This window comes from Muscardinus avellanarius, assembly GCF_963383645.1.
Source record: "Muscardinus avellanarius genome assembly, chromosome: 12".
Classification (NCBI taxonomy): domain Eukaryota; kingdom Metazoa; phylum Chordata; class Mammalia; order Rodentia; family Gliridae; genus Muscardinus; species Muscardinus avellanarius.
Window position 1 is genome coordinate 74,070,979 of NC_137798.1, and position 23,421 is coordinate 74,094,399.

The following is a 23,421-nucleotide window of genomic DNA, read 5'->3' on the forward strand; positions in this document are numbered from 1 at the left end:
AGAAATAAAATAGGGCTGGGGTGATAGCTCAGAGGTCGAGTACCCCTGGTACAAAACAAAACAGAACAGAAAACCTTTATTCATTTTCCCATGGGTATGTGCTTGATCTGACTCCATGGCCTGGCTAATGAGGGTAGTGCGGACAGACTTTGCCCTCACCCAGGTTTCAGTTGTTGAGCTTGAGATTCAGGAAGCGGCAAGCTGGGTTTCCATGCAGCACCTGAAGGATAAATTCCCCTGTGAAAGCACCGTGCCAGGGCGGAGGCTCAGACCCCGTGTGCTGTCCCCAACCCCGTGTGCTGTCCCCAACCCCACCCCGCCATCAGGAACAGCTTCTCCTGGTGCCTCTGCTTCTAGGGTTGCAGCTGAAGGGGGGCTCACCTTTCGCCATCTGTTTGTTCCAAAGATTCACTTCAGGGGAAGGATGTTGATAGTGACACTGATTAGCTGAACCCTATTATCTTTGGCAGAGAACTAGTGATCCTAATTACTTATTGTAAAAGGGTAAATGCTTACTTGGAGAGAGAGAGAGAGAGAGAGAGAGAGAGAGAGAGAGAGAGAAATAGAGAAGAGAGAGAGAGAGAGAGAGAGAGAGAGAGAGAGAGAGATCTGCCTTGTTTAAAGGAAAAGGTAAATTCGTCAGTTTCAGCCAGATGTGGTGGCACATGCCTGTAATTCCAGCACTTGGGATGCTGACACAGGAGGATCACAGATTTGAGGTCAGCTTCAGTAAAGGGCTAGGAGTGCTGGGTGTGGTGGTACATGCCGGTAATCCCAGTACTTGAGAGGCTGAGACAGGAGGATTGCAGGTTCGAGATCAGCCTCAGCAATTTAGTGAGACCCTGTTTCAAAATAAAAATAATAAAGTAGGGATGGAGGTGAAGGTCAGGGGTAGAATGCCTCTTGGTTCTACCTCTAGTACCAACCAAACAAACAAACAAAAAAACTTAAATTTCCCCAGCTCACCTCCAACCACTTTCCAAGGGTGGCCACTGTCCAGCAGTTTGCCATGTATATTTTCAGATATATTTATGCATTTACATATATTTATGAAACTTTATACAAAATGAATTACACTATTCATACCTAAATTATTCCTTCTAACACTCATTTAGATTTTTTTGTTTTTTGCAGAGGGCCTCACTAAGTAGCTCAGGCTGGTCTCAAAATCTGCGATCCTCCTGTCTCAGCCTCCCAAGTACTGGGATTACAAGCATGCACCACCACACCTGACTCGTTTAGAATTCTAATGTAAAGATAAACCACAATTTACTTAATCAGTCCTCTACTGATAGATTCCTATTTCTAGCATTTTCTTTTATTTCTGGTGCTGGGGATTGAACCCCACGGTGACAAGCTATACCTCCAGCCCTATTTTATTTTTTATTTTGAAACAGGGTCTAAGTTGCAGAGGGTCTCACTAAGCTACGGAGACTGACTGCACATCTGTGATCTCCCCCTGTCCCAAGTACTGGCATTACTGACATGCACCATGGTGCCCTGCTCCAGCATTTTCTATTACAAATAATGTTGCAGTTACTGTGCTTGTGCATCTCATGTACTGCAAGAGTTTAATTATAGGGTTAATGCCTAGCAATGTAAGGTGAGCATATAATCTATCATCTGAACCAGGCCAGATGCATATTCAGAGGGGCTCCCAAGAGCACAGTGGTATAATGAGACTATCTCAGAGAATATGGCATTTTTTTTTTAACCTGAAAACTAGAACATCTGCTAAGTCAAAGAGTAATATTAAAAGGCTAAGGTTGCTGGGAGCAGTGGTGCACACCTGTAATCCCAGCTGCTCAGGAGGCAGGTGGAGCACAAGTTTGAGGCCTGCCTAGGAGATGTATGTGGCCGGGCGTGGTGGTGCACACTTGTAATCCTAGTACTTGGGAGGCTGAGATAGGAAGATCATGCAGGTTTGCAGCCAGCCTCAGCTTCTTAGTGAGGCTCTCAGCAACTTAGTGAGACCCTGTTTCCAAATAATATAAAGTAGGTCTGGAAGTGTAGCCTGGAGGTAGAAAGCTACAGGTACTAGGGTTCCATCCCTAGTACCACCAAAAAGGGGCGGGGGAGCAGGGCATAGTCGCACATGCCTGCAACCCCAGTACTTATGAGGCTGAGACAGGAGGATTGCAGGTTTGAAGCCAGCCTGAGCAACTTAGTGAGATCCTCATCAACTCAGAAAGACCGTTTCCAAATAAAAAATAAAAAGAGCTGGAGGTGTAGCTCAGAAGTAGAATTTCCCTGGGTTCAATCCCTAGTACCAAATAAATAAATAAAATGGGCTGAGGATGTAGCTCTGCGGTAGAGTGCTGCTGGCCTCCACTCCCAATACTGGGGGGAAAAGATACATATATTTGCCAAACAGCCTTTCATCACAATTGTACCAATTTATAATCTACTAACATATAAGAGCTTCTGTTTCTTCAGACTGTCAACATTCTGTGCATTGATAATTATTCTTGAACTGTGCCAGAAGAATTAGCAAGAAATTATATCTTGTTTTAACTTGTACTTGTTTAATAATCAATGAGCTTGAAGATCTTTTCACTTATTATTGGCAATTTATATATCATGTGTGTGGGGGGTACAAGGAATGGAACCCAGGGGTGCTCGACCACTGAGCTACACAGCCTTTGTTTGTTTAGTGGTACTGGGGACTAAACCTAGGGGCATTCCACCTCCTAGCTACACCCTAAGCGCCCCCCCTTTTTTAAAACAGAATTTCTCTAGGTTGCTGAGAGTCTTACTACATTGCTGCGGCTGTCCTCAAATTTATGATCCTCCTGTCTCAGCCTCCCAAGTACTGGGATTATAGTCGCGTACCACCATGTTCAGCTAAGTGTTAACTTTCATGCAGTATTTTCTTTCCTCCTACTCCTTTTTGTTTCTTTTTTTCTTTTTTGTGGCACTTAGGATTGAACCCAGAAACATTCTGCCCCTGAGCTATTCTGTCTCTCCAGCCCTATTTTATCTTTTATCTTGAATCAGGGTCTCACTAAGTTGTGGAGAGCCTAACTTGCTGAAGTTGGTCTTGAACCTGTGATCTTCCTGTCTCAGCCTCCCCTTACAGGCCTGTGCCATTGTGCCCAGTCTATGTAAACATTTTCTTTTATGGCATTTGGTCTTCATGTCCAAAATTGAAAAACAAAAACAATTGTTTTCTTATGCTCCTTGGTTTCTTTTTCAAACTTAAGTTTTTCAGCCACCTGGAATTTATTTTGGTTTAAGAATGAGCTCAGCTTTATTCATTTCCACATTGTCTCGTCACTGTTCCTGATGCCCTTCCCTGGGTAACACATCTCCCCCTTCCTGCTGCGGCTTGAAGATTCAGCAGCCTTATCTTATGCCGGCTCCTCGTGTATACTTGAGTCTACTCGGGTCTGACTTCTACTTTCTTCCGTTGGTTTATTTTGTCTTGTACCTGCTATTTAAAATGCTATATGAAATCTGTAGTCTTATGTCTTACTACTGGCAGTTCTGTTTTCCCATCTGTAAGTATTTTTTCCCTAGATATTCTCTGATTATTTTCTCATGTTTAAGCTATTTCAGCAGAACCTTTCCTCCAACGCTATTGTCATTTGATCAGGATCACACTGAATCTGTATATTAAGTCCAGGAGGATTTAAGTGTCCTCACGTCCCCGAGTCATTTTCAAAAATAAGCTGTGTCTAGCTGGGTGCAGCTGGCGCACACCTATAATCCCAGTACTTGGGAGGATGAGACGGGAGGATCGCAGGCTCGAGGCCAGCCTCAGCTACTTAGTGAGGCCCTCCGAAACTTAATGGGACCCTGTTTCCAAATAAAGAGTAAAATAGAACTGGGGGTGTAGCTTGAGGCAGAATGCCTCTGGGTTCAATTCCTTGTAAAACACACACACACACACACACACAGAGGATAAATGTATCTCTTCTTTCAGCTCTGGGCAGTCAAAGGAAAACATGGACAAACACATAATAAGTATTTTATTTAGATTATGTTATATTTCATGACATTGTGTGGCTGCTCACTAATAATGTTGGTTCAGTGCACTGTGTAAAACTGCAGTGAACACTGTACCTCCTCCCATCCCTGTGTGTACGTCTACAGCGTGCCGAGAAAACTTGTCTTTGAGCCAGGTGCGGTGGCGCACGCTTGTCATCCCAGCATTCGGGAGGCTGAGACTGGAGGATCACGGTTCACAGACAGCCTCAGCTACTTAGTTAGGCCCTCTGCAACTCAGTGAGACCCAGTTTCAAAATAAAGAATAAAAAATAGGGCAGGGGGTGTAGCTTGGAGGTCGAATGCTCCTGGGTTCCATCTCCAGACCCACAAAAAATTAAAATGAAATGAAATAAAATAAAATAGGGCTGTGGGTGCAGCTCAGAGGTGGAATGCCTCTGGGTTTAACTTCTGGTGGGCATTCTTGTGAGTAGTACCACTTGTTTAATTATAAGTCACAAGCCATAGGTCATTATCACCCTCTCAAGTCACACCGTATGTATTTTCTGTATCTCAGGGCTCCATATTGCTTTTATCTTCCCAGTGACTTCCTGACAGGCCCAAGTTTAGTAGCTTCTGAGTAGGAAGCACCTGAGGTACAGTGACAGCTGCTGACCTTGACACTTTGCACTCGGGACTACAGTGGAACAGGTGCTGATCCGCAACGTACATCGGACAGAGGGCACTTGTTGGGCGCAAGAGGCCCTGAGGTTGCCCTGTCTCTGCTGCCCTTTCTGCACTTCTCCCTTTCTCAGCTGAAGAGCATGGCCACGTTGTTTGGAGAATTGAAATGATCAGGCAGATAAGACCCTGAGTAGGAATTGGTTTTGCCTCCCCTGCCACCCACTTTTCTCTCTTTTTTTCTTCTTTGTTTTCTTTTTCTTTTCTTTCTTTCTTTCTTTCTTTCTTTCTTTCTTTCTTTCTTTCTTTCTTTCTTTCTTTTTTTTTGTACTGAAAGCCAAACCCAGAGGCATTCTATCTCCAAGCTACATCCCAGCCCTATTTTATTTTGAGACAGGGTCTTGCTATGTTGCCGATTATCTCGCTAAGTTGCAGGGGCAGCCTTCAAACCTGTGATCCTCTTGTCTCTTCTTTGCTGCGACTGCAGCTGAAGGTCATCAGGACCCTGAGGGTGTCCCTAGCTAGGAGGACCCAGGCTGATCCAGGAAAGTCTGGTTGTATGATGCTTTGGTCTGAGTAACTTAGACTCTTGTATTTTTCCTCCCCCCCGCCCCGCCCCATGTTCTTTTGAGCCAAAAGCAGAGGAGTACTTCCAAGCCTGTGCGCAGGCCAAGAGGTGACAGCATTACACCAGGCAAGTTCCCATCTGAGTCATGAGCTAGTGCTCCAATCCCTGGGCCCAGGAGGGAGTCAGCCTCCTCCAGCCCATGCCTGGCAGGGCCCGGGTGGGTGCTGGGCACCAGAAGCTGGCCTGCCTTGGAATAGAGGGACTCAGAATTGGAAAGGGGCACATCTGGGCCCAGGAATAGCACAGAGAGAAGGCGTTGTGCCAGGCTCAGTGCCCAGACAGCATCCATTCCAGTTCCAGCTCAGACATTCAGCTGCTCTGTGACCTTGGGCATGCTATTATACTTCCCTGGGCCTCAGTTTCCACCTCTGTCAAGTATGAATAAGAAATGTACCTCCCTGAGTGTGGTGGCTCACGCCTGTAATCCCAGTACTTGGGAGGCTGAGACAGGAGGATCACAGGTTCAAAACCAGCCTCAGCAACTTAGCAAAGACTTTTGGCAACCTAGGGAGACCCTGTTTCAAAATAAAAATAAAACACAGAGCTGAGGGTATATCTCAGAAGTAGAATGCCCCTGAGTTCAATACCAAGTACTAAAAAAAAAAAAAAAAGTGCACCTATTTTATAGGAGTATCTGGAGATGGAAGTAAGTACCTCCCCCACACCCTGTGCACAGTAGACCCTTGGTGAACAGTGACCATGAGCTTGCTACTGCACGAGACCCAATCTTCTCTCCTCACTTGGGCTTCATGGCTGGGTGGTAGGCAGGGTTCTAGTACCCTTTCCAAACCTGGTCGTGGACTACCAAAGCCAGATAAATGGATACATAGGCGGAAGCTGAAATATTGCACCACAACTCTCTGGCAGGGACCACCCTCAGAATCTCTCCATTCTGCCTGAGCAGAACAGGCCAGGCAGGTTGGGAAATGGAGATCTGGGAGCCTGTTGTACCTGTTGGAACTGAGCAGAGGCTGTCTGGAGCAGTGGATTTATGCCTTGACCCAGCCTTGAATAAGGACACTGGTTGGCTCAGATCCTTAAAGGACTGGGTAGTGGGCCTTCCCCCACTCTCTCGGTGAGACCATCAGAACCACTGGAACCCATAAGACCACTAGAACTCTTTCTTGGTGAGACCACTGGTGTCATGAAGTGGTGTCATCGGCACCACTGGAAAGGTGACAGTAAGAGATGGTGGGAACCTAAGCTGGAGGCCCTGGTGGGGGTCCCCAGGCAGCCCCTAACCCCTGCCTCTTGATATGAAATTGAGCTAGAGCCTCCATGGCACAGAAGTGCTGGAGGCAGTGGGTTTCCATGGTAACTAGGCTCAAGCTGAGTTGCTGTTTGCTCTGCTGATGGTAAAGCTCCAGGTCAGTGCAAATAGAGGCCAAATACCAAAGGCCTGGAGAGGCTGGCTGGGAAGGAGTGTCCAAGGAGATAGCCTTGAGGATCCTTCCTGGTTCTAAAATCCTGTGATTCCACCAGCCTGCGCCTGGCAGGTCTCAGGAAGGCCCTGAGGAACCCATCTTTGCATTTGGGAAACCTGGAACCTGAGACCTTGAGCTCGGAAACCTTGAGTCATGTGTTCAGCTTCCCAGTTCTTGTAATGAATGGCAGTCTTTCAACTTGGGAAGAAACATCGAGTGAGATTCTGCTCTCAGGGGAGGGGGAGCGGTTGGGAAGCATTACTCATCAGGTGTTTTTGGTTTATAGCAGACTCAGGGGGGGAAAAAAAAGTCAGGAGCCATCCATAAAATAGGACCGGAGCCTTTTTATTTGCAGTTTCATTGAAATTTAGTGAAAGCCAAACCCAGCAGGTACCTGTTTTATTGGCAGTAAAAGGAAATTGGGTAGCAATTATTTAAAAGGAGTTGGAGTTGTTTAAATATAAAATTTAGTGGTATGTGTATTAAGAAAATGTGTTATTAAGCAGTATGTGTTTTAAGAGAAAGTTTACAAGGCGTAGAGATTGGGGTTTGAACTGTTCTTGATGAAACTGACATGGAAAACATTTTCCTTTCTTATTTTAAACCTTCCCCTTTGCCATTTGTTTCCTAAATTTAGCAGCCCAAGAAGCAATAAGCAAATCTAGCAGGGGGGAAAAAAATTGAAGCAAGTCAGGCAAGTCTCAAAGTTTAATCAAAGTGATGGACCGAAAATAAGACTCTCCAATACGGGAAGTCTTCCCATTGTTTCGACTTAAACACTTTCAGATGTGATTGACCTTATTGGACAGAGAAGCGCTGGATTTGGCACTCCCTAAAACGACGAAGACTGGGAAGGGAGGCGACTGCCTCAATTTCAGCCAAGAACTCTCTGCAGGGGGCTGGAGGAATGTGGGAGGCTCATCAGACTGTCACTCAGCAGCTCCCCAGCCCTCATTCCTCACCATGGCAACGTGAGGGCGTCCTAGTGGTCCAGATGGAACCCCCAACTCAAAATCTGGTCATAGCCCCACTTGCTGGAGAGCGATGGGGTTGCCCCACCCAGCCCTGGGTGCCGGCCCCTGGGCCAAAGGCCAGACACCAGCTTGACAGCCCAGAATGGATGGCTGCCGCCTACACTGTGTCATAGCCATTGGTGGCTCATTTGCTGGGTTTTGTTTTTGCTTTTTTTTTTTTTTTTTACTTTTGGAGAATGATTTTCTGTTCATTAAAAGGACTGATAGAGGCTGGGCGTGGTGGCGCACGCTTGTAATCCCCGCGTTTGGGAGGCGGAGACAGGAGGATTGCGCAGGTTTGAAGCCAGCTGCGCTGGCTTTAGAGACCTGTTTCCAAAAAAAAAAGGTATAAAATAGGTCTGGGAGTGTAGCCCGGAGGTAGAAGGGCTTCCAGGAACCCCAGTACCACCAAACAAACAAACAACAAAACAAAACAAAAACAAAAGGGCTGATAGCTCTGAGCTTTTGGTTACTAGAGCAGGACACTTGATTCAAACTAGTTTAATAAATGGCGTCATGGTGTACATCTGTAATCCCAGTACTTGGGGAGGCTGAAACAGGAGTATTACAGATTTAAGGCCAACCTCAGCAACTTAGTGAGACCCTGTTTCAAAATAAAAAGTGAAAATGGCCAGGGGTGTAGCTCTGAGGTAGGCTGCCTGAGTTCAATTCCCAGTATTCCCCAGCCCACCCCTCCAAAAACAACAACAACAACAACAACAACACTCAACTAGTTTAGTAAAAATAAAAGGCAGAGAGAGACACACACACACCTAACTCAAACTAATTTAATAAGCTGGGCATGGTGACACAGATCTGTAATCCTAGTACTTGGTAAATAGGTAGATGGGGAAAGGGGGAGAGGAGGGGGGAACTGACTCTAAAGACCTATACAATATTGTCAGAGCTTTTTCTTCCTGTCTCTTGACTCTTACTGTTTCTTTTTGGTTTTATTCTTCAGACTGGATTTCTCCATATGATGAGCAAGAAGATTCTCATTTTCTGAACTTAACAGAGATATAGAGCTGATGAAAAGAGCTTGTCATATAGAAAAGTCTCAGGGAAGATTCTGATTGGCCTAGGTTGAATCTAATGACCATTCCTAAACCAATCACCATATCTAGGGGTGCAGTGATATGATTGGCCCAACCCCAGTCTGGTGCTCACTCCTGTACTCGGGGTATTGGCAGGACGGAGACGGTGAGTGACAGCCCTGCCAGGAGTGTGTGAATGGGGAAGAAGATCCCTAAGGCACGAAAAAACTACCGTCACCTGTTCGATCCACTTCAGTTCTAAGGGTAACATTTGGCCAGGGGTTTAAGGGTTGGGAGGCTTGAGGTCAGCACTACCCTTTGCTTATATATTCATTCGCTACTGTCTTTGAGAGCCTGTGATCAACAGGCACTGCTATAGGCTTTGGAATCCAGTATTAAAACAGATACCCCCTGCTCTGATGAAGCTTATACTCTTGTGGCAAAAAGTGGCCAAGGAGCTGGGCATGGTGGCACATGTTTATAATCCCAGTATTTACTTGAGAGGCTCACAAGATGAAGATTACAGGTTTGAAGCCAGTTTTGGCAACTTAGTGAGGCCCTCTGCAACTTAGTGAGACTCTGTTTCCAAATAAGAAAAGAAAAACAGGCTGGGGGTATAACTTAGAAGTAGAATGCTTCTGGGTTCAATCCTCAGTACAAAAAAAAATGTGGCCAAAGAAGGAGAGGAGTGGGTTGGGGCACTGTTTTACACAGAGTGGTCGTGACAGCGCCCAGAGGAGGCTAGTTTCCATCAGAGCTCTGCAGGAGGTGAAGGAGTGAGCTAAACAGACTTCTGGGAGAAGAAAGAGCCTTCCAGAAGGAAGACATGGAGAACCCAGGGGCTGAGGGGAGGGCAGCTGGAGCTAGGCTTAAGCAACAGCAGAGAGGCCAGTGTGCTGCAGCAGAGGGAGGGCAACAGAGGAGACCGAGTCCAGCAAGGTGACAGGGCACCTGTCACAGGGCCACTGTGAGTCCAGGTGTTCTGGGAGGAGAGATCACAGAGGCCTGTTATGTGCCAGAGATCCCATTTGTTTGCTGTTGGTTGGTTGGTTGGTTGGTTGGTTGGTTTCTTTCTTTCTTTGTGGTACTGGGGGTGGAACCCAGGGGCTTTCCTACCTCTGGGCTATACTCCCAGACCTATTTTATACTTTATTTGGAAACAGGGTCTCACTAAGCTGCTGAGAGCCTCACTAAGTAGCTGAGGCTGGCTTCGAACCTGTGCGATCCTCCTGTCTCAGCCTCCCAAGTGCTGGGATTAAAAGCGGGCGCCACCACGCCTGGCTTTTGCTGTTGTTTTCTCTCTGGTTGATTGTAATAATTTGAGAGCAGGGACAATATTTAGACATTATTTCTTCATTCAGTTCTTTCTTTCTTTCTTTCTTTCTTTCTTTCTTTCTTTCTTTCTTCTTTCTTTGGTGCTAAGGATTGAACCCTGGAGCATCCTACCTCCAAACTACACCCCAAGCCCTATTTTTTATTTATTTTTTAAAAATTGGAAATAGGGTCTCACTAAGTTGCAGAAGGCCTCACTAAATAGATGATGAGGCAGTCCTTGAATTGCAATCCTCCTGTCTCAGCCTCCCAAATGCTGGGATTACAATGCGCCACCATGCCTGGCACCGGTCCAGTGTTTCTATGGCACTTTCTTCACAAGTTGTCTCCAGGGCTTTACTCCAGAGCGTGGTCCATCCTGAAGAGTGTCGGGACACTCAGAGGCCATGGACCTTTGGGAAGGACCCACAGACTTCTGATAGCATCTTGAAGGCTATCTAACTCAGTTTTGAGGCCTTGGAAGGAATCTTTCTAGAGAGCTGTAGCCAGACATTCTTCCACAACGTTCACTGTGGCCTGAGAAAGCCTTGGGTGAGGTGTGAGAAGGTGGCCAGCCAGGAAACCGCCTCAGAACTATTCTTCATTCCTGTCACATAGGTAACGCTCAGCAGAACTTTGTTGAGTGAATGAATGAGGAATGAATGAGTTCATGCATTGTAAACAAATGAACGCTCAGGTGATCCAAATGAATGAATGAAAAAGGATGCCCTCTGTCTCAGTGGCTCTCAATCAGTGTTTATTGGGCAGTAGTGAGTGTGGGATGAGGACTTGGAGGTTTCCTTGGCCCACAGTGGCCATAAGTCCTAAATAAATAAACATGGTTATTTCCCACAGTTGACTTGTAAGATAATGAAGTGATATAATCTCCCTTTGGGAGCTTCAAAAACTTCCCTCTGCAGTTTTTCTTTAATTTTAGCTCCTCAGCCATCAACTGGAGGTTTCTTTCATTCCCATGACCCACAGCTGGGGCTGGGGTCAGCGTTAGCACCATTCCTGTGCCAGGTGGGGAGGACAAAGCATCGCTCTCCTCTTCGTTCTCACTCCCAGAGTTGGACGGCATGAATTCTCCTAGCAATCCAGGCCTCCTGTAGAACCTCCCCTTCCCTCCTTCCCTCCCGCCTTCTCTCCCTTCTGTCTTTCCTGAAATGGATTTTGAGTCCATGGGGAGCACTGCCACATCTGCTCAGCCCCTGGCACGGCACCAACTCAGGATATTACAGTGTTGCAGCGGGCCATCCTCTGAGTAGACCCGCCCTGGGCATCTGTGTCTAGTGCAGGGCTGGACCCAGGGCACACAGGAGGTCTCCTCCGGATCTGCCCTTGGGGAGGTCCCTACAGACTCCTAGGATGGGAGGCCAGCGAGAAAGAGGCAGCATTTTAGGAGGTTGGAGCGCCCATACCTACAGCGTTCCTGTTCAAGGATGTTGGAATGATCTAGCTGCTGTCAGGACTCCCCAGTATCACCCCACACAGGGGTCCCCCAGCTGCCTTGCTGGAACATCTCTAGGGCCGAGCCTGCACCAGAGTTCAGGTTCTGTGGATGGAAAACTCTCACCCTCCTCCTGCTGCCTCAGTGTGCCAGCCCAGGGCTGCTGCTTGGGTGGGAGGGTTGGGGCTGGAATGTACTCACAGTTGATTTTTTTTTTTTTTTTTTTTTTGGTGGTACTGGGGGTGGAACCCAGAGGCTTTCTACCTCCGGGCTATACTCCCTATTTTATATTTTATTTGGAAACAGGGTCTCACTAAGTTGCTGAGAGCCTCACTAAGTAGCTGAGGGGGGCTTCGAACCTGCGCGATCCTCCTGTCTCCACCTCCCAAGCGAGGGGATTACAAGCGTGCGCCACCACGCCCAGCCACAGTTGATATTTTATGGCACTCTGGGGAACCTCTGGCCTGCACATCGGTTCAAGTAATAAGATGTCGAGATGCAGGCATCCATCCATTCATCTCTGATGTGTTCTTCCCCAGTATCTCTCACTGGGGACTCCAGGAGCATAGGGTAGGGTGTTGGGGGGTGGAGAGGCTGGGCTCTAGGACCCGCCATCTGTCACTCCCCAGCACTTAGCACCAGTGGGCCCAGTGGATCTGACATGGGGCGTCAGCAGCAAATCCTGGAGAAACTGCACCTTTGTGCACTGAGTTCTGGGGACTCTGGCAGTAGCCTGTGAGGGCTTGCTTGTCCTCGCAAGCCAATCTCCCTGCAGCAGCTGTCCAAGCCCTGGGGTTCTTCTGATGAGGCACCCCCTTTGTGCCTAGCCAGGTGCCCAGCCCAAGTACACCCCCAGGAGGCTGTCAGTCTGCAGGTCTCCACTCTGGTTTCTAGTCCCCTTAGGATACCTTGTCCTGGAAGGTGGGCGCTCTTTGGGACCCACCCTCTCCATCTCCAGCAAAGAACGTTTGGTTGAGAGTGTGGGCTTTGGACTCAGAATGACCAATTTGAATCAGACCTCATTACTTAGTTGCTCTCACCTGGCACACTTTTTTTTTTTTTTTTTGTGGTACCGCAGCCCTTTTAATTTTTTTGTTTTTGAAACAGGGTCTTGCTAGGTTACTGAGAGTCTTGCTAAGTTGCTGAGGCTGGTCTCCAACCTGTGATCCTTCTGTCTCAGCCTCCCAAGTAATGGGACTATAGATGTGTGCCACCACGTTTAGCTGGAACTCTTTTTTAAAGCCTCTTTGGCCTCAGTTTCTTCACCTGTATAATGGGGAGAGCCGGGGTAGCACACAAATGAGAAAATGTAGCTCACTCCCACCTGGCTGTGTCCTCTCTGATGCTGACCTTCGTCTCAGGTGACAGGAACTCCTTCGAAAGGCTTTGATGAGAAGGCATACCTGTCGGCTAAGCAGCTGAAGCCGGGAGAGGACCCCTACAGGCAGCATGCCTTCAACCAGCTGGAGAGTGACAAGCTGAGCCCGGACAGGCCCATCCGAGACACCCGCCATTACAGGTACGACCTCCACTGCGTTGACCAGAAAAAAAGGTCGACAGAAGGCCAGCACCATTTAGCTTGTTTTCTTTCATTCCCACATATTTAAGACACGAAGGCTTGGCGTGGTGGCACGCACCTGTAATCCTAGAGCTTGGGAGGCTGAAACAGGAGTGTCACAGGTTCAAGACCAGCCTCAGCACTGAGATCCTGTTTCAAAACAACAAAAATGAAAGAAACAGCAACAAAAATAAGTAAATAAATAATAAATAAATAAAGAGCTAGGGGTGTAGTTTGGAGGTAGAATGCTTCTGAGTTCAATCCCCAGTACTACCAAAAGAAAAAAATGAGGAGGATTTCCAGTCTTGGTCTAGTAATGGTTTAGACATTCAGCATTCAAAAACTAATTCAAATTTCTGTCTCTTTATTTCGCTGGCCTTTCTAGGACCAGCGAAGGTCAAGGGAAACCTCTAGCTGGGACCAGGGAGGCCCCTCAGCACTTCATCTGCACTCCAGAAGAATGAGCTGTCCAGGGGACCCCAGGGAGATTTAGGGGGTGGGAGAGCCAGGCAGCTGAAGAGGGGCCTCCAGCCCCACCCGGTGCAAGCCCCATAGTTTATGACCACCCCATCGAAGCCTTTCCTTCCTTTCCTGCTGCCCTGCTACCCCAGCCCCTCAGCAACAATCCCATCTGCTTCCCAGTCTTGTTCTCAATTCTGCTTGTGTGGGAGGGGGAGGTCTGAGGCCAGGGTCAGGGGACCCCACTCCTGTCCTGCTCTGACTCAGCTCAGTAGGAGCAGCCAGCCCTTGGCACGTCATTAACCAGGCTCTTCATTGGTCCAGGCCTTATGTATCCTGTCTAGAGGAGAATCAGCGCCCCCAGTTTTATTCTTCCTGCCAGTACCTGCAGAAACAGCCTGACTCCTTAAGCTGAAGCCCCTGCAGGCCCTGGCCTCCGTATCCTTGCACCCTGCACTTAACGGTTCCCAAATCCTATGCTCCCCTCCTTCCCTTCCTTGGTTTCACACCTGCTGTTCCCTCTGCCTGCACACCCCACCTCACCTATGTCCTTCAAGACTTGGCTCAGTGTCCTGTCCTCCGGGAAGGTTCCTTGCCAGCACCAGCTAGTGCCAGGGCTCTCCTCTGCGCTCTAACAGAACCACAAGGGCGCTGTTGCGGCTGATCCCCCACTCTGCCTGCAGCTTTGAGTGACAAACTGGAGCCGCGTTGGACCCAGCCGGGTACACAGAGCTGGCTGGCCTCCGTCTGGTCCTGGTTTGAGAGTAGGCGAGAATGACCTCAGGCAGCTATTGTATAGCACAAAGGATGCGCGTGAGACCTGGCGTAGAGGGCCTGGTTCTGATACCTCCCCTGTCACCCATGGAGGCATGCCTGAAGTCTAGTGGGCTTGGCAGCCTGTGCAAGGTGAGATGATGCAGGGCTGTGAGAGCCCCAGCCACAGTCCTGTTGCCCCAGCACCGGCAGCCTACAGAACCCCCACATGCTACCAGATAAGACAATACCCCTGCTTCAAGGCAAGACCCCCCACCCAGGTCTAAGGGCCACTTGCAGGCCTCAGAAGTCCTTCCTCAGTCAGCCCTGGAGCCGTCTCCCTTAGTCATGGGGGCAGGGAGGTCTTGTGGCTCAGCTTGCCGGCCTCCCACAGGAGCCGTAGCCCTGGCCACCTCATCCCCACCTGTGACTTGAGGGCTGGCCTGGACCATCTGTTCACCCTCCCAGCTTAGCCCCACTTGGAACCTTCTCAGGGGTTCACGGAGAAACGTAAAGGAGGAATTGCCCTGGGGGTGTGCACACTGTGGAATGGGACCTGTGCATCCAAGGCAGTGGGGAGGTGGGGAGGTGCAGATGCCACCACCCAGCCCTTTCGGGGGACTGAGGAGGAGTGCCGCGTGTGTGCGTATGCATGTGTGCACACGTTTGTGTGTGCATGTGCATATGTGAGCATGTTTGTTGTGTGTATGTGATCGTGTGTATGTGTGTGCATATACATGTGTGTAGGCATGTGTATGAGCACACGTGTGTTTTGTGCGTACACATATATGTATTGTATATGTCTGTGTACATATGCATATGCATATGCAAGTGTGTGTGTGTATGTGTGTGTGTGCATGCACACATGTAGAGCAGGCAAAGGAGGTCTGGCAAGCAGGGCCTCCCATGGTGGAACTGGTGCCTTTGTATGACCCACACTCTCCCAGACTACAGTTTTGGCTGGACTCCAAACTGTCAGGCCAGTTCCTGGCCCAGCCCTCAGTCTAGGGATCCCCCTTCCAGGGGCATGCAGGGGAAGTAAACCACAGAAGACAGACCTATTAGGATCACAGGGAAAACCCCGGGAGCCAAACTCAAAGCACAGGCTTGGCACAGCCCCTTGGTGACTGCCGGCTCCTGGGAGGTGGTGCCCATCCCCATGGCTCTAAATCCCATGGTGAGGTGGTGTTTAAGATCATCCTCACACAGGGCGTGCGTAGGTTTGCCCTCTCCAGGGAGAGAAGGTCATTACTGTCCAGATTTCCTCCCTCGTGGGCACCTGATGGCTGGGGACCAAAGACCGAGAACGGGGGCTCTGCAGGTCAGTGCCAGGAGACTGGGTACCTCACGCTCCTCAGTCTGCTGAGCCCACTCCTGCCCCCGTCCATCCTCAGGCCCTCGGGAGCAGGCTTGGAAAGCTTTGCTTCTGGGGCAGAGGGAGTTTCCCTCCCCCACTGCCGCCTCACCTCCCTCTCAAGGAGAAGGATTTTGAAGTCTGGCAGGATTTCTCCCATGGGGATCCAGGCTCGGGGACTCCTGCTTGGCTGACCGTCTGCTCTGCAGGGCAGGAAATGGGCCTGAGAATTCCGGCTGGAAGCTGCTGTCAGTGGGATGAATGCCGTAATGAAAAAATAGTCGCTGCTGGAATAGTCAGAGAGCAATTGTAATAAAGCAGATCGCTTATGAAAGCCAGCAGCCGCCTCGCAGCCGGCCCAGGAGCCTGAATAAATGCATTCGCAGAAACAGCAGGAGGAAGGCTGGCAGGAAAGCCAGTGGTCCAAAAGTGTTCCTGTAGATGGTGGGGCTGGCGAGAGGTTAGGGCGGCAGGAATGTCCGTGGTGTCTTTTCAGAGGCTGGCTTCCTCTGAACCCTGAACCCCCTCTGTCTGTGTCTCCAGCAGAGCCATTCCTGCCAGCAGAGAGCAGGAGGATCCCAGCAGGCAGGGTGGGGGCCATTCCCCCTAGACCCTCCCAAATGTCCTGAGCTGGGAGCAGCCCCAGGGGATCAGAAGACAAAAGGGAGGTGGTTTTTGCCTCTCCCTGCATCCCATTCGGCTCACTGGCCTGCCTCATGGTCCAGGGCTTTTCTGTGTGGTTCCAGGCTGTATCCTGGGACCCAGGCCTGTACACAGTAGGGAGCCCTCCTACACAGGCAGTGTGTGTGGAGCTCAGGGTTCTCTAGGTCTTTGGGAAAGAGATCCCAGGCCTAGGAATGCCCTAACCTGCTGCTTCTCTCCTAGGGTCTCAGGATGGGTGGCATCAGGGTGCTGGGCCAGTGTGAGATGGATTATAGGCACAAGGACGAGGGGCAGGGCCTGTGCCCTGGCTATGGGGTGCATCCCCTGCCTCACAGAGGTATTCTAGGGGGCAGCATCCTAGACACATACAAGCACCGGGCCTGCCTGAGGACACCCCCACAGTTGGCCTCTGACCTCCCTGCTCCCTTCTCAGTTGCCCGTCCTTGACCTACTCCTCGGACCTGCCGGCCACCAGTGTCATCATCACCTTCCACAACGAGGCCCGCTCCACCCTCCTGCGCACGGTGAAGAGGTAAGCCCAGCCACCATCCCTCATCTCGGGGTGCTGTCCCCAAGGCCCCGGGGAGGCGCCTGCAGGATATTGAGGGTGAGACTGAGTGGCAGGAAGACCTACGGGCACTGGGAGGCTGAGCCCCGACTGCTGAGAAGCTGGAGTCAGGGAGATCCCAGAAGTCTACAAACCTGAGGCCAGGCATCCAGCACGAGGGCAGAGGTGCAGGGGTTGGGAGCAGAGGGAGGCAGGGCTGGCCATGAGGTCTCAGGAGGGTGGGTGCCAGCCCAGGAGGAGCCTGTTGGTTAACAGAGAACGCTGTCCCTTCTGTCCTCCTGAGCCTGGTCTTGAGGTCAAGTTTAACCCACACTCACCCCATTTCCTCAACAAATTTAGACAGGAGTAGGATTTGGAAAGGAGTGACAAGGAGTGGTATTCGATGGACTCAAGAAGCTTGGGTGTACTTTTCTAGAAGGAGGGCAGCAGTGGAGAGTTTCGTGAGACATCCTTCCTGACCCTGGGGCCAGCAGGAGCCTCACCAGCCTTCCAGGCAGGCAGCTCCTGCCCAGACAACTAGCGCAGCCATATGCGGTTGGTGCCATGTGGCTGAGGGTCTATGCGGCAGTGTCAGCCAGGTCCAGGGAAGAGCCTAGAGAACTCTCCCCAGAGCCCAGAGCCCAACAAGTTTGTAAGCAGTTGCAACGACCATTGTGCTGGCCCTGGGGCTGAGTGTGGGAAGAGTGAATGGGAGTAAATGGCCCCTAAACCCAGACTTCTTCTCTGTCCCCACCAGTGTCCTGAACAGAACTCCTGCCAACTTAATCCACGAGATCATCTTAGTGGATGACTTCAGTTCTGATCGTGAGTATGCACCTACTTCCTTCCGTACCCCTCCCTGCCGCACCCCGACTCCCCGGAACCAGAGGCAAGCTCTCCTCAGTCTGTCCTGGCTGCCACACACTGACCTCCCTACCAACACGTGGAGGTCCTTGGTCTTTTCTAGGACTCCTTCCAGCCCTGGTACCAAAGGAGAAAGAGTAGTGTTGCTTTGGAAGGTACACCAGTGACATGACATTTTTTTTTTTTTTTTTTAGTTAAAGCAATAGCATGGTGGTGCATGCCTGTAGTCACAATATTTGGGAATCTGAGACAGGAGGATAGCAGATTTGAGGCCAGTCTCAGCAAGTTAGCAACACTCTGACTCAAAAACAAAAAGAACTTAGAGTATAGCTCAGCGGTAGAACACCCCTGGGTTCAATACCCAGTGCCCCCTCCAGTGAAGCAATATGAACAGCATCCCTTAAGATTCCAGCTGCCATATGCAGAAGTATCTCTTCTCTATAGCTTTCTGAGAGTGGGACCATTGTCCATGGCAGGTGCTCTCTGGCGCCCCCTGTGGCGAGGTACAGAATCCTTTAATCTGGTTTGGGAGTGGGGCAGGGCAGTCCTTTGGCCAGTAAAGATGACCATGGCCCTCCATCCTCCAACCCTTCCCACATCTGGTACGGGACAACTCCTGGGAAGTTTCATAGCAGCCAAACCGCAATGGTCAGATGTGATGCTCGTATCTGAATGAACTTGCCTTCCTCCCCTCCACTTTAGCTGAAGACTGCCTGCTGCTGACCAGGATCCCCAAGGTCAAGTGCCTGCGCAATGACAGGAGGGAGGGTGAGTGCTTGGCCCTCGAGTGCAAACCGTGGACGTGTCTGGGCATGGTCACACCAGGCCAGCTTGGCCCTGCTGCCTTCCTGATGGTTGGAACCAGGATCTGCAGAAGACTCTCCTTCTACCCCAGACTGGGCCTGTCACAGCCCAGCTGGTCTCTCCAATTCTGGATGCTTTCGTTGTCCCTTGGGAGACGTAGGACATGGTAGCGCGGCCTGGCGCCCTTACTGTCGTGCCAGGATATTGTAAGGATCCAGTGAGAGGTCTGCACAGGGAGGCTTGGAGTAAACCTCAGGGAAGGGTCAAGCAGCTGTGACCTCTCGAGCATGGTCCTGGCCCTCAGGAGGCTTATTGTGCGGCCAAGGGGTCAGAATCCACCACCCCCACGGACAGTTGGAGTTCTGTGTGAATAATATGGAGATGGGGTGGGGTCTTCGTGAGACAGGTGAAGGGGAGCAAGGGAGGGCACGCTGGGCTTCCTGAGCGCTCGCCCCATGCAGGCATTCACCCGGCACACCTTCTCCCACTCATCCTCTCAACTGCCCATCGTCCCATTTTGCAGTTAGGGAAACGGGTCTCAGGAAGTTCTGTAAAGTGTCCAGGTGACAAAAAGAGGATCCAGGATTCCAACCCGGGGAGTCTGACCCTAAAGGTTAGCCTCCCTCTACTTATACTTTCTTCCCTGAAAACTCGGGCCTGGTCAGCAGGGGGTAGTGGGTGGAGTACACTGAGATGACAGAAGGTTCTAGGAGCCAGAAGAAAGCATTTAGCCTTGCGAAGGTAGACAGCAGGGAGCTGCCAAAGGTTTTAGAGTGAGAGGAGAGTGGTAGATAGATTTAAGAAAGATGAATGAGGCCACAGTCACAGGCCAAAGTCATAGGGAGAACTTCAAACTGTCACAGAAGTGGCCAAGGAGAAATGTCTCCCAAGACACTGTACTGTAGGAGCTGACCGTCCTGGGAATGCACGGCCTCTGGCGTTTTGCCAGCGGTGGGTGCAAATTTATGATCAGATGCTTTCTGGATACGTTTGAAGTAGAAGGAGAGGACTGGTGGGCTCTTGGACAGGTGGGTGACTAGTTAGATAGTGGCAGAGTGCCTGCAGAGGCATGACCAGGAAATCTCTCCAAGAAGCCACTCAAATCCAGAGGCCTCCCCACAGCCCACAGGACACAGGTGGAGGCTCTGGCAAGGGCAGGACCAGCTGCGCCACTTCTCTCCTGACCAGGCAGGCCCTCAACCCCGGGCAGGGAGCCACGGAAAGGGAGGCCATTCTTGACCTTTCAGGAAGCAGTTGGTCAGGGCATGGGGATAGAAGAAGAGGGAACCCTAACATGTAGGTCCCCCAGCACCAGGCTGTCTCCTTGTCTTGTCTCATCTTGACACAGGAATCTTATAGATAAGACAGAATCTTATAGATAAAAAACAAACAAGCTGAGTGTGGTGACGCATGTTTGTAATCCCAGTACTTGGGAGGCTGAGACAGGAGAATCGTGGTTGGAGGACAGTCTGTTACTTAGTGAGGCCCTCTGGAACTTAGTGAGACCCTGTGTCAAAATAAAGAATAAAATATGGTTGGGAGTATAGCTCAGAGGTAGAATGCCCCTAGGTTTAATCTCCAGTACAAAAAGCTAAAAATAAAAACAAAACAAAAACAGAGGCTCAGAGGAGTTAAACAACAGGATCTGGGTGAGCAGAGGGGCTGGCATACAAACTGAAGCCTATCTTGTCTAGAAGATTCTCTTCCTGTCTCACTGGTGGTGCAGCTTCAGGGGAGCCCCCAGGAATTTTGAAAGGGTTTTGTTTTCTGGTTCTCCTTCAGGACCACACCATACTGTATTGCATTTTCCGTTCATTAAACTTGAGCATGGAGCCCGGCATGGTGGCGCATGCCTGTAATCCCAGTACTTGGGAGGCTGAGACAGGAAGATCACAGGTTTAAAGCCAACTTCAGCAACTTGGTGAGACCCTGTTTCCAAATTTAAAATATAAAATAAAAATAGGACTCATGGTGTAGCTCAGAGGTAGAATGCCCCTGGGTTCAATCCCCAGAACTGCAAAATAAACAAAAGTGAAAAATCTTGAGCAAGAGTGCTGTGGCCCCAGGGAATCTATGGGCCGTGGATGGAGGGAGAAGCATACAGGAATGCAAAGAGAAGGCCAGTCCCGCCGTAACTCAGGAAACCTTGGCCCTCGGAGCGGCAGGGAGCCCGGGACTTCAGGGCCGCCGGGCAGCAGGTTTGCTCAGTCCCAGCTCTAAGCACATCCTCTCCCGTTGCAGGGCTGATCCGGTCCCGAGTTCGAGGGGCTGACGTGGCCGCAGCCACCGTCCTCACTTTTCTGGACAGCCATTGCGAAGTGAACACGCAGTGGCTGCAGCCCATGCTCCAGCGGGTGAAGGAGGTGAGCCGGTCTGACCCCGGGGCAGCCAGGTATCTTCTGGGACTTGCCTGCCATGGTGCCGGCATGTGGGCAGATGGACCAGTGTGTGAGGCCGGGCAGGCATGGTAAGAAGCCTGTGGCTTCGCCTCACTGATCATTCACCCCTGAAAACAGGGGTGGCTGCCATGTTCGCCCCACGGGTTGTCCTGAGAGCTGCATGGGACGAAAGCCCAGGTGGGCAAGGAGGCTCAGGCTATGGACGCCTGTTGCTTTTCTCCTGGGAGAGGTGGGTCGCTTGCTGGGAGAACTTGTGGTCAGGCTGGGAAGCCCTGGAGGGAGGCAGGAGAGGCCAGAGCTCTCCGAGGAGAGGGGAGGGCTCCTGCCACGTGCCTGCTGTTCTCCATTGTGTGAGGGTGTGGACAGATGGAAGGAAAGGATGATGCGGTTACAATTCAACCAGAAGAGGACAAATAGTCCCATTTAAAACCGGGCAATGCCGGGCACAGTGGTGAACCCCTGCAATCCCAGTCCTTCCGAGGCTGTGGCAGGAGGATCACAGGTTCACATCTAGCCTCAGCAACTTAGCAAGACACTAAAAAGGGGGGCTGGAGGTGTAGCTCAGAGATAGAACACCCCTGAGTTCAATCCTCAGTACCCAAAACGTAAAATAAAAAAATAAATAAAAAACTGAAAGGATTCGAATAGCCCTTTCTTCAAGGAAGTTATATAAATAGCCAATAAGCTCACAAAAAGATGTTTGACATTATTAATCATCCTGGAACCGTGACTACCAGATGACCCAGCAGTTCCACTCCTAAGTATACCCAAGAGAAAGGAAAACTAAAACTAGCCAGGTATAGTGGCCCACGCCTGCAATCCCAGGAGGCTGAGACAGGAGGATCACAGGTTTGAGGACAGCCTCAGCAAGTAGGGAGACTCTCATTAACCTAGCTAGACTCTGTTTCAAAATAAAAATAAGCTGGGCGTGGTGGCACACACTTGTAATCCCAGTGCTTGGGAGGCTGAAACTGGAGGATCACACAAGTTTGAAGCCAGCCTCATACTTAGTGAGGCTCTCAGCAACTTAGTGAGACTCTGTTTCCAAATAAAGTATAAAAATTATGTCTGGGAGTATCCCTCTGTGTTCCATCCCAGTACCACAAAAAATAAAATAAAATAAAAATAAGTTGGGCTGGGGGTGTAGCTCAGAGATAGAACGGCCTGAGTTCAATCCCCAGTAGCGCGTGCACACACACACACACACACACACACACACACACACACACATACACACACACAAAAGACTAGATCCACACAAAAACTTGTACACAGATGTTCAGAATGGCCAAAGGGCAGAAAATCCTATCATCTGATGAATAAATTAATGAAATGTGGTGTGTCCATATAATAGAATATTTTCTAGTCATAGAAACAAATGAAGCTCTGATATATGTTACAATATAGATGAACTTTGAAAACTTTGTGGAATGAAAGTCACAAAGGGCCTTTCCTATAAATGGAATTCCATTTATAGGAAATTTCCAAAATAAGCAAATCCATTAAGATAGAAAGTAAATTAGAGTTTCCTATTGGGATGATGAAAATGTTCTGAAACTAGACAGTGCTGATGGTTATAAACGTACTAAAGACCACTGAACTGTATGCTTTCTTTCTTTCTTTCTTTCTTTCTTTCTTTTTTTGTGTGGTACTGGGGATGGAACCTAGGGGCTTTTCTACCTCCGGGCTACATTCCCAGACCTGTTTTATATTTTACTTGGAAACAGGGTCTCACTAAGTTGCTGAGAGCCTCACTAAGTGGTGAGGCTGGCTTCGAACCTATGCGATCCTCCTGTCTCAGCCTCCCAAGCACGGGGATTACAAAGCGTGCGCCACCACGCCCGGCTGAACTGTATGCTTTCAAAAGGTGAATTTTATGCCGGGCGTGGTGGCGCACACTTGTAATCCCCGCGTTTGGGAGGCAGAGACAGGAGGATTGCGCAGGTTCGAAGCCAGCCGCGCGCGCTGGCTTAGGAGACCCTGTTTCCAAATAAAAATGTAAAAATAGGCCTGGGAGTGTAGCCCAGAGGTAGAAGGGCTTCCAGGAACCCCAGTACCACCAAAAAAAAAAAAAAAGGTGAATTTTATGACATATGAATCCTCTCTCAGAACAAAAAAATTCTATGAGGAGCCAGGCATGGTGGTGCTTGTAATCCCAGTACTTGGGAGGCTGAGACAGGAGGATTGCAGGTTTGAGCCTTTAGTGAGACCCTCAGCAACTTAGTGAGATTCTGTTTCAAAAATTAAAAAATAAAGCCAGGCGTGGTGGCGCATGCTTGTAATCCCCGCGCTTGGGAGGCGGAGACAGGAGGATCGCACGGGTTTGAAGCCAGCCCCAGCTACTTAGTGAGGCTCTCAGCAACTTAGTGAGACCTTGTTTCCAAATAAAATATAAAAAAGGTCTGGGAGTATAGCCCGGAGGTAGAAAGCCTCTGGGTTCCACCCTCAGTACCACCACTAATAATAATAATAATAATAATAATAAATAGGGCTGGAGGTGTAGCTAAAAGGTAGAATGCCCCTGGATTCCATACTGAGTACTAAAAAAATAA

At 49.8% G+C, this 23,421-nt stretch overlaps 1 protein-coding gene across 1 annotated transcript in view; it reads left to right on the plus strand.

The window, feature by feature from the left end:
- GALNT16 (polypeptide N-acetylgalactosaminyltransferase 16) overlaps positions 1 to 23,421 on the plus strand; it is a gene marked incomplete at both ends in the record, with an annotated part of 92,508 nt that overhangs the window by 50,233 nt on the left and 18,854 nt on the right. The window contains 5 exons of the mRNA XM_080708108.1: positions 12,830 to 12,987; positions 16,689 to 16,787; positions 17,560 to 17,627; positions 18,369 to 18,434; positions 20,712 to 20,833. Coding sequence (XP_080564234.1) covers positions 12,830 to 12,987; positions 16,689 to 16,787; positions 17,560 to 17,627; positions 18,369 to 18,434; positions 20,712 to 20,833 — 513 coding nt within the window. The remainder of the gene's footprint in view (positions 1 to 12,829; positions 12,988 to 16,688; positions 16,788 to 17,559; positions 17,628 to 18,368; positions 18,435 to 20,711; positions 20,834 to 23,421) is intronic.